Raw genomic sequence first — 10030 nt, 5'->3', positions numbered from 1 at the left:
TTTTACCAGCTATTACCAAGCCCCTTCACATATAAACTTGCCCCTGCGTCCTGGGGCCCTCCAGGCCCGTGTAAGAACAAAGTTAACTCCTGTGTCTGGATTGTGTCTCCACAGAGTAAGGCTGGGCTCCTGCCAACCTTCCATCATCCTCTTTTTTAGTCCACAAGAAATGGGGAAGGTGAGCCACTGCATTCTTATTTAGCATTATTCCAGTGTGGTGAGACTGTCACAGGCTGGGCGGAAACCTAAGAAACCGCTTATAGAAAATGAGGAGGCAAATGAAAGTTAACATGGTCGTTCCACCAAATCTCTACTCATCCACTGTACTGGTGTGGTTATAACAGGGGATGTCGAGTCAGGAAATGAAGTGGAAACTGGAACAAGTAAGGTCAGCCGAGAAGACTTTCGGGGCCGAGAAAAAGCAGGGAAGAGCCTTGTCTGACAGTGTTTTAATGATGGGACCTTGGGCACCACACGTGGGGGGCCTGTTTCCTAACAAAGGGCAAGCAGTAATGAGGCAGGGTAGGACAGTGACGCCAGAGAGCACAGTGACGTTCTGGGAATTGAGACATTGCCAGTTGGGATTCCCCACATTTGATGCTATGAGAGCTGAGGTAACCATCTCACTGCTCAACTGAGTAAAATAGATGAAGCAAATTTGTTTTGCAGCAAAAGAACACAAAAACAATTCTCAGCCAGGTATTACTTTTCGTTTTCAACCATTTTGAAACTCTTCTTTTCCTTAAATGAAGTTTTCAGTAAAGAGATTACAAGTACTCTGACGGTTAAAAACAAAAACGACAACAAAAAAAAAAACTATAAGTAGTAGTTGATAAAACACTGGGAAAAATGAGAGTTTAATTTACATAATTCCATTAAAATCTTCAGTGTTTACTCCTTCTGGCAGGCTTGGGGGATTAGAACTCAGGGGCAGGTATGGACATTAACAATGTGCCCTGTCTCCTTAGAGGCTGGTCTTGTCAGCAGCTGTCCTATGTATCTTTCATCAACGTAATTGGAGTTCCAAATATCTCAGGTAAAACTACATCTGTATGGCCAACAGCCCTTTCACGGAATTGGCAGTTATGTGCTCTCTAATTCAAAGGCACAGCAGAGAACAACTTCCTTATTGAAAGGACTCAAGTGACTCCCTTTTAGGTTGTATCCTTTATGCCAGAGAGTGAGCTGGATTTCACCCTTCTCTCGTTTCCTATAGTAAAATTTCCTATTTGACATAATATATACATATTACATGATGATAACATGTTTTGGTTCTTTTTCTTGATGGAAGCAAATACAGTATGATTGAATTTTACTGTCAGATCACTTTGGTGATTATACTTAAAAAAAAACCCCAAATCTGCTACTTTCCTTATGAGTCAGTGAAATGTCCACCAAGGAGTTGAAAACGCTGATGTACACATATTCTAAAACTTATTAAAAAATCAATAGGTCAGGAAGAAACTGGTATCTTTCTTGAAAGTTTAGAATGAGATCTTGGTTGTCAGGTTAAACTCAGATCTAACATGAAAATGTAAACACATACACACCAGTCTGTTGTTGCCGTGTGCTGTCGAGTCCATTTCGACTCACAGAAAGCCTATGTGACAGAGTAAAACTGTCCCACAGGGTTTCCTAGGCTGTCACCTTTCCGGGAGCAGATTGCCGGGTCTTTCTCCTGAGGAGAACCACCAACCTTTGGGTCAGCAGCTGAGCCGTTGTGCCCCCAGTCCACACATATGAAATTTTCAACTCAACAATGAGTGGGCCCTCCATGAAATAGGATCTGGATTCCCTTAGGTCCCGTCTAGCATCTGCTTCCGCATTAAATTTTGTTCATTCCATTTTCCAATCTAACAAGGATTTGGAGCAAAAGGCTTACATATAAGCCCAAGAAACAGTTATGTTAAATAATTTTCAACAAACACAAGATAACTTTATAAATGCAATGGTGTCTGTTAGCCAATTAATGTAGATTCTTTAGGAATTTACTAGTGCAAGTTGTGGCTCAACGCTTTATGTCTGAATATATTCTGGTTCACTGCTTCTCACTGAAATGAAAGGTCACTATGTAAGTTCCTATATTCTGTATCAGATGTGTAATGCAAATAGCACATAAAACAACCTAAAGCAAAAAAAATACAGTATTTTGCTAACTGTGTATTTTCTCTTTAACTTTAACCTGTTGCAGTACAGTTGTTGGAAACATGTGTTAGGTAATTCAAAGCACCCTGAGAACTCCTAATTTTCCTTAAAACTGAATCGTCCAGATTCAGGACTGCCTCTGGCAAGAACGTTTTATCTTTAAATGATAAATTTGCTGTATATGATCCAAAGAAAGTCAGTAGAAAGGGCATAAAATCCTATTGTAGTACATGTCTGCAAAATTCACCAGTTATTAGTTAATAATAAATGTAGCTCAAGTCATAAAAAGTTTCCATGCATCATTCAGTAAGGAAATAAACAAAAGTAATTTGCATGTGTTTACACTTCTTTCCTTACTCAAATAATGTATTTATGGAGTCTCCTTTTTTTTTCCACCTATCACAAGTATCTGGTAAAAATAAAAAGGTTACAAGCCCATGCTCGACTAACAATTCAACTACATAACAAAATCACCATGATTTTATTTTGATTTGTACCTTGAGAATGAAAACGGCCACTTGACTGGACAGGAGTGATCAAACCACCAAAGGAAAGGCATTTTCCAGGACCCTTACAGAGGTAATGCTGAACATTTGGAAGATTGAGTTAGGGTGACCTTCCACTTTGTAGGGTTTTCTGATTTGGGGTGAGAACTCCCCCTGAAGGAACATTACTACCCTCTTAGCTCATGCCTTTAAGGCTTCCACTGATGATGACCATGGGAAAAGTTTTGGATGCAAAGTTTTATGTGCATTGGCCAAAAATATTCCTTCAACTAGAAGGATGGTTTTGTATCCATTGTTACAAAATAAAATCAGAAATTATATTTGGGAGGAAGCAAACCCTCAGAATGAATATTTAGCATCCACCAAAGTAAAATTAAGTTTCTGGAACAATTAGACCTTCTTTGGAAAACCATTACTGGTAGCCCTGCTATAGTACCAATTATTCATCTTTTAATCTGGGTATTTGAAATAGATGGAGGCTAAACTAGAAAGTCTTGAAAAGCAGTCATTCATATTTTACTCCCAAGATCCTTGATCTTCAAATTTGAAGACTATCTCACCTAACCAACTGCAAGGGAGTTTGGCATTTAGGCTTGATTCTTGGATAAATTCCCAATAATTCTTCAAACATTAATCTGGTCTGGTAAACAACTCTCTCAACTTCTCCTGCTAACAGAGAAATCACTAACATTTACTAGAAGTCCCACAAAGCTTTCAAGGTGAAACTTGGTGCAACTCTTTACAGGAAGTTGAATTCGTCAACAGAAATCTTCCCATTGAGATGCAGGCTTTATTTTAAGGCACTAATAAAAGGTAAGAAAAAAGCTAAAAATGCATCAGATCTTTCTAGAAATAGATATTTTCAAAAACACAAGTCAGTCACCTATCTGGGCTACTCCAACATCTAAAGAGGATAATTTAAAAATTTTCACGGCTAGCTGATTCAGCTCTTTTCCATTCTCCTAGACAAATTTATTTACACATCTCAGATTTATCCTTCCTCAAGGCAGTAGAGAAAGACAGCAAGGATTAAACAAAACAAAAACAAAAAGACAAGCAAATCTATTTTGCAGTCTAGTCTCATGATCAGCACATTCCACAATGACAGCCTTGAGTGCTCAGACCTCAGGTTTTTGAGCACTTTTTTGTTACCAAGACCACACACCCAGGGGTTGGAACTGTGATAAGGAGTAATAAGGAGTTCGTTTCTATTGTTCTGAAGGGAAAATGTATAGAATACCTATTTTTTTCACCAGGTAGATGGAATTTGTTAATAGCAAATAGGAATAGCGAGAATTAAATCCACTCTGAAACCTCAGTCCAGTCAGAATTTTCCTACACCTTCCAATGAATCCAATTTTACCATGAAAAAAGAACCGAACAAAAACAGGGTTCAAGTCAGGTAGGTCAGCAGGCAAATGCCAGTAAATGAGGGACTTGATTGTGGAGGTAGGCATGGTGGGACAGGACTTACCTAAAGGAAAAATGTGTCCTGTGTACATGCGCATACACATGCACCAACACAACTCTACACACTCATACTAATTTTAAAAGTATGGATGTGAGGAAGGCTCTGCTAACACCATTAGACGTGAGCACGGACGTTGAACCTGTGTGCGTGTCATTTCTACACAGGAATGGACAGGATGTACATTACACACTGACAGACACGCTCATGCACAAGGGACAGCCTGGCTTGCACACAGACACAGAGAGCTGCTGGTCTTACAGGAATGACTAGTATCTTCAAGACGATGCTTCCTCTTGATATGCGGGATTTTTACTCGGCGCTTCTTTCCAGAAACCTCTCCTTTTCAAGGGTATTACATCAGTCCTGTAGGGACTAATCTTGATTCCTCAATGGACATGACTCAGAACAGGTACTGCAGGAGTTAAAACTAACAATAATATGGGCCCCTTTGGGATCAGGGTGAAGTATTTCCAGACTTAAACAGTTGCAGGGCAAAAAGCAAGGTGGGTGCTGGGTGGAGATGAAGTCCTCTGTGAAGATGGAAATGTCTAGAAGTCCAGAAATTAATATAAACAGAAGAAATGGGCATAACTTAAAGGGGTTTCAACTAAATATCACGGGAACTCAGTTTGTTAACTGAAGTTCTGCTCTGACAGCAGGGAACTGAAAGAGAGTAATTGACATTATTTCTTCTTGAGAAGGCTCAGCTGAAAGTGTTGAGGCAGGTACAGGGGTGGGATGGAGGCAGGCTGGAGGCTCAGGTATTGCTCCTAAGGTTTCTGCTTGCCTGATTTTGAAGGAAAGGGTGCTAAAGCAAAAGGATCCGCAGCTGGCAACTCTGTAGTCCTGGAGGGAAAGGATGTGATGGAAACAGAGCCAGCTATCGACTGCTTGTTGGTTTGCGAGACAATTTTGTAGGCAGCAATGGGCTGGGCTTCTGGATTTGGCTCATCTTCTGGGCTATAGTGACGGGAATATTTGGATAAAGATGGGGGAAGGAATGGTTTGCCAGCCACTGGGCCTAAGACTGCTTCTTTCTGGGGCTGAGGTCCTTTGTTTCTGTCGTTAGGATGGCCCCCAGGTTCCAGGGAGGATCCCCTGGGACTAAAGCTTTCAAGATGATCTGCTGCTTGTACAGAATGGGAGGGGAGGTTAGGCTGTTGGACAAAACCAGCCATGGAATACTGAGATCGGACAGAGGTGAACACTGCTCTATCAAGGCTCGAGAGCAGAGGGCTAGCCCCTGTTGGAACATCACCTGTCTGAATGAGGAGACTTGCCTGTGTAGGTAAGTCCTGGGAGGTGGTCTGGGCAACTGTTAGCTCCTCCATGCTCTTCTTCTTGGTAAAAGGAGCTCTCAAGAACACGTCTGCCTCCTCTGGCTGGGAAGAAGCCACACTGCTCTTGGAGATAAATGGGGCTTTGGAGAAAATGTCCACATCATCAGTTGGAACCCTCGAGCTCCTAAATGGGGCTGTGGTGAAAACATCTGGCTCACTGAGACCATCAGTGGTTGGTTGTGTGAGGGCTTGGAACTGGTTCTTTCTCCCATCTTGTGCTGCCTTTGCTTGCTCAGTAGAGACTTCTGGCTGAGGGAATGGAACAGCTCTTCCCAGCTTTCCCTGGGAAGGCTTAGAGCTCTCATCCTCTTCTTCGGACTCCATGAGGAGAGGTCGAGACCCACTGCAGTCTAGCATGTCCCCCTCAAGGTCAGTCCCTTCCTCTTCACTGCTATGGAATGAGCTATTGCTTGAGGGACCATCTCTGGACAAGTAGTCGGATTCTAAGTTGTTCTGAGTTTTTGTGCCAGCTGCCCTGGAGGGGTCTGGATACAGGTGAAGGCCTTTAACACCCGTCGACTCTTTAAAGTGCTCTACAGTTATTACAGGACAGGGGTTGGGCTCTCTCTGGAGACCTAGAAAAGCACAAAATGCAGAATTAATGCACAGGTCAGTTCAATTCCATTCTTGGAACATTTAATGGTCAACCCGCGGCAGAAACGTTGTGGGACCAAATAATAGATGTTGAAAATGGAAAAGGAAAAACAGAAAAGTAAAAGTCAGGCAAGGAAACTGCACACAAACTGGAACACAACCAATCACTGTCTCACATTTTGGAACATGACAGGCACAATGTGCAGGAAAGGAGATGAAGACGTTAGGCACACAGACAGTCAGCATCACTACGCAATGCTCCTACTCACAGTGCCAGGCGCCAACACCTGCTCTACCTGGCACTGGTTCAAAATGGAATGAAAACAAACCCAGTCACTCATCTCCACATATACCACGACAGTTTTGGATTATGTAAAAACACTGTCTGGGGATGAACTCAATTCAGGAACCGGCATGTGGTCATGGGTTCCACACTGCCTATATCTGAGTACAGACCCTCTGAAAAGAAGCAGAACATGTCTGCTTGGTAACTGCCAAGTTTACTGGATGATTACATCACAAGCACTATTCACAGAGCACAAAAGTGCCCAAAATAGGAATACTGAAGGCATTTTCTAAGGAAAGGAGACAATTAAATTATAACAAGTAAACCACCTTCAGCTGGAGTTGCCCTGGGATTTTTGTTTTCAGTCTTCTAAGTTAGCAAATATCTCCTCTGCTTAAATGAATCCATCATAACATTCTTTAAGCACAAGGAGCAAAATATATGGGTAATCACAGAAGTATTAGCAAATTCTATTATGGTAGTCTATTTTATCTAGGTAGAGGGTGCTCTGGCTTTTAAAATCAAATAGACAATTATCAGAATGCAAGAGAGCTTACCTTCCAAGAAATATTAGCAGGTTAGAAGTATGTCATTGGGCACATGTTAGCAAGAGGGCAGGAAAAAGGCATATGTAACTAAGCAAGAAGAATCCAGAGAAAGGGTGATGGGGGGGGAGGTAAAGGGCTTATTTCATCATGGGCTCAATAAAGAGGTACCAGTGGAGTTTCCCAACCCACCAGGACAAGAATTTTAGGCACAATGATTGGATCCATAGATGTCTCAGTACCTCTATATAGATGCAACTCAAACATCCCCTCCCCATTCACCCTCTTCCCTCCTATGCAAACCGGTGGCTGGCAGAGTTATTTTGCTAAAAAGTATTCCCTTCTAAAGTTTCTGCTTGAATTAAGCACACAGAACACAGCAGAAGAGGCATCAAAATCAGTTTATTGGGAAACCAGTCACTTTGAGACATTACATTGTAAAGAGAATGTAGAGGGAGATCTGAACATTTTATAAGACACTGTACAAAAATACTGTTTCTCTGAATCCTGTAACTTTTTAGCAGTGTTTCTTTTTAAACAGCTGACCTTAAATATTGTTCTCAGGAAAAAAAAAAAGTTGTTTTCCCCATTTTTATTTATCTAACAGAATGCATTCAGTAAATTTCAAATTAGAATCTTTTAAGTTAAATTTTGTACTGATGCCAAATGGCTTTCTAAATAGTATTTGAAGAACATGATTTTGAAGAGGATAAATTTTCCCTTGCATGACAACTTCAATATGTGCAGCTATATGGTGATAGGAAAGCATTGGTCAGCTGAGAGGAAATAAAATGGAACACTTTCTCCCTTATAATATATGTGGAAAGAAATACCCTTGATTTCGCAGGCAAGCATATTGATATTAGTTTAGATCTATCACAGTGATACCCAGATGATGATTTCTGGGAGGAAACTCAGATGAAGGGGGACAAAGTTCCAAAATAAAACCTGCCAAGCAAAGAGGTACAAGAGGCCTCCAAAACTCCTTGAACCACTTCCCAACATATATCATCAGGTGGATAAAGTTCTCAGTTGCCACAACTAGGGCACAATTCCATCATCTTCCAAAACTACCCTGACGGTTGACGTTATTCAGCTGGTTCTGCAAGGGAGTAATACCTCTTGGAAAAAGATAGTAATATTTAGTCAAGACAATGACTGACTATGGCATCACACAGATAAATAATCAAAATGAATGCTAGTTTGATTGGATTCAGTGTTTTTTAAAATTTAAGTTTATATTGAATTCAGTCAAACCAGTTTGTGTATATGAAAACAAAACCCAAACCCATTGCCATTAAGTCGATTCCAACTCATAGCGACTCTACAGGACAGTGTAGAACTGCCCTAGAGAGTTTCCAAGGAGCACCTGGTGGATGTGAACTGCCGACCTTTTGGTTAGCAGCCGTAGCACTTAACTACTATGCCACCAGGGTTGCCATTTGTGTATATAGACTGCCCAAAAAGCAGCTACCCATGGAACCAGGAGCACTTTGGAGTCCTGCAGGGTGAGGTTACATTTTGAGAACTGTTAAGTACCAAGTGGGGGAGCCCAGATCCAGTGTTGGACAGGATGGAAGAACATGCCTAATCTACCAAAATGACTTATGTTAAAAACTGGGCTCTTGGTCAAGTCAACCGGAAATCTGCCGACTGAGAGCATATTCTATGACCTTCATGGTGAATAATGGGAAAATCATACTTGAAATTCAATGACTTTTAGAAATTCACAGGCACAGTCACAAAACATCATAACATTAAGGCTGACGGGGAAACTAGCCTCCTGTCCTTGAAAGCAAGGGTCAGAGCTATTGTATATCTCTCTTTCAGCATGAATCTGTTTTGTACGACTGGAAAAGCATATTGAAAGGATCCACTTGAGAAGGCCAAGTCTCTTATCCATGCTTTTTAAAGGAGATGTAGCATGACCAAGGAAGAGAGCAGCCACCCTTTGCAACTCTCCAAGCCTGGAACTCTGAAGACCAAAGAAAGCACAGACACCACATTTCCCTTAGGGAATTTTGGTGGTGGCAGCACAAGAAACAAAGTAGTCAGTAGAAGGAGAGATTCTAAATAACGGTAAACAAAAAAACAGATTATTAAATCTTGATGGTAGTTGACCGTCTTCTTTGGAATTTGTGATGTGCTCTTACAGGGAAAGCGTGTGTTTTCAGAGTGGGCAGTCCTTCTAGATGAAGATCGCCTTGTACCATCAGGAAAGCATGCATTTCAAGCAGTGTGCCTGCTAGCAATGAAGTAAACTGATTTAACCTCATGCCTTGGCCAGCTTCTTCTGGTAACCAATGGCATGCATGGCAGATACCCTATGACCACAGAGCTCAATAAAGGCTGCCTGTTGTTCCTCAGGGTCATAAGCTCAGGACCTGGGCCCACAGCCTACACAAGGTCTTACTTATCCTGAACCCTAAAAGGTGGGGCATTTTGTTACAATTCCCTCAAATTAGGTCATGTTTCTTTTTTACTTTGGTTTAGCATGTTAAATTAAGCAAGAAGTCAAAACACACTTCTTTTTCTTGCTCTGATGTAGGACTGAGTGCCAGGGTAAGCAGACTTAGACATTTCCACTAAAGATAAGTCCATTTTAGTCTATTTTGAGGCTCCAAATTATGTAGATTTGAGTAAGAACTCATGTGCTAGGAAAGCAGTCCCAAAATGGACTTAATGATTTGGTAGCTATCCTCATGGGCTCCCTATTAACTTCCAAAACAACTGAAAGTGCTAGTGATTTCAGATAGGTTTATCCAGAATATTTTATCTGATGGACACAGTGAAGGTCATTAGAGAACCCTCTGAAGACTTAAATTTCAAGCTGGATATTCCCTAGTGCAACATACCATGAACAACCAGAATTTTACTTTTCCCGAGACTATAAACTGAATTAACAGCTATTAAAAAAAAAAAAAAAATTAACAGCTATAGGGAGTATCAAAGACATCACTCTTGCCAACAACTAAAAATAAAGACTTTGAGTATTGTGAATCCTTCTCATATATCGTTAGGTAATGGAAAGCAAAATATCCCTTCAAAAGAACTTCAGAGATACAGTACCAATGGAAATTTACGGTCTTGGAACACAATTGGGGAATCAAAGAAAAGTACATCAAATTCATAATTTCCATGAC

The 10030-nt window shown here is 41.0% G+C and overlaps 1 protein-coding gene across 6 annotated transcripts in view; it reads right to left on the bottom strand.

Moving 5' to 3' along the window:
- Positions 1–706: 706 nt before the first annotated feature.
- The window catches only part of AAK1 (AP2 associated kinase 1), a 188005-nt gene continuing 178681 nt past the window's right edge, over positions 707–10030 (bottom strand). For all 6 annotated transcript variants that reach the window (XM_049857597.1, XM_049857601.1, XM_049857602.1 and 3 more), the window contains one exon: positions 707–6037. In XM_049857597.1, the coding sequence (XP_049713554.1) occupies positions 4893–6037 (1145 nt within the window). In that variant the 3' untranslated portion in view covers positions 707–4892. The remainder of the gene's footprint in view (positions 6038–10030) is intronic.

This window comes from Elephas maximus, chromosome 17 (genome assembly GCF_024166365.1).
Source record: "Elephas maximus indicus isolate mEleMax1 chromosome 17, mEleMax1 primary haplotype, whole genome shotgun sequence".
NCBI classification, from domain to species: Eukaryota; Metazoa; Chordata; class Mammalia; order Proboscidea; family Elephantidae; genus Elephas; species Elephas maximus.
This window is presented reverse-complemented; position numbering and strand designations above follow the sequence as displayed.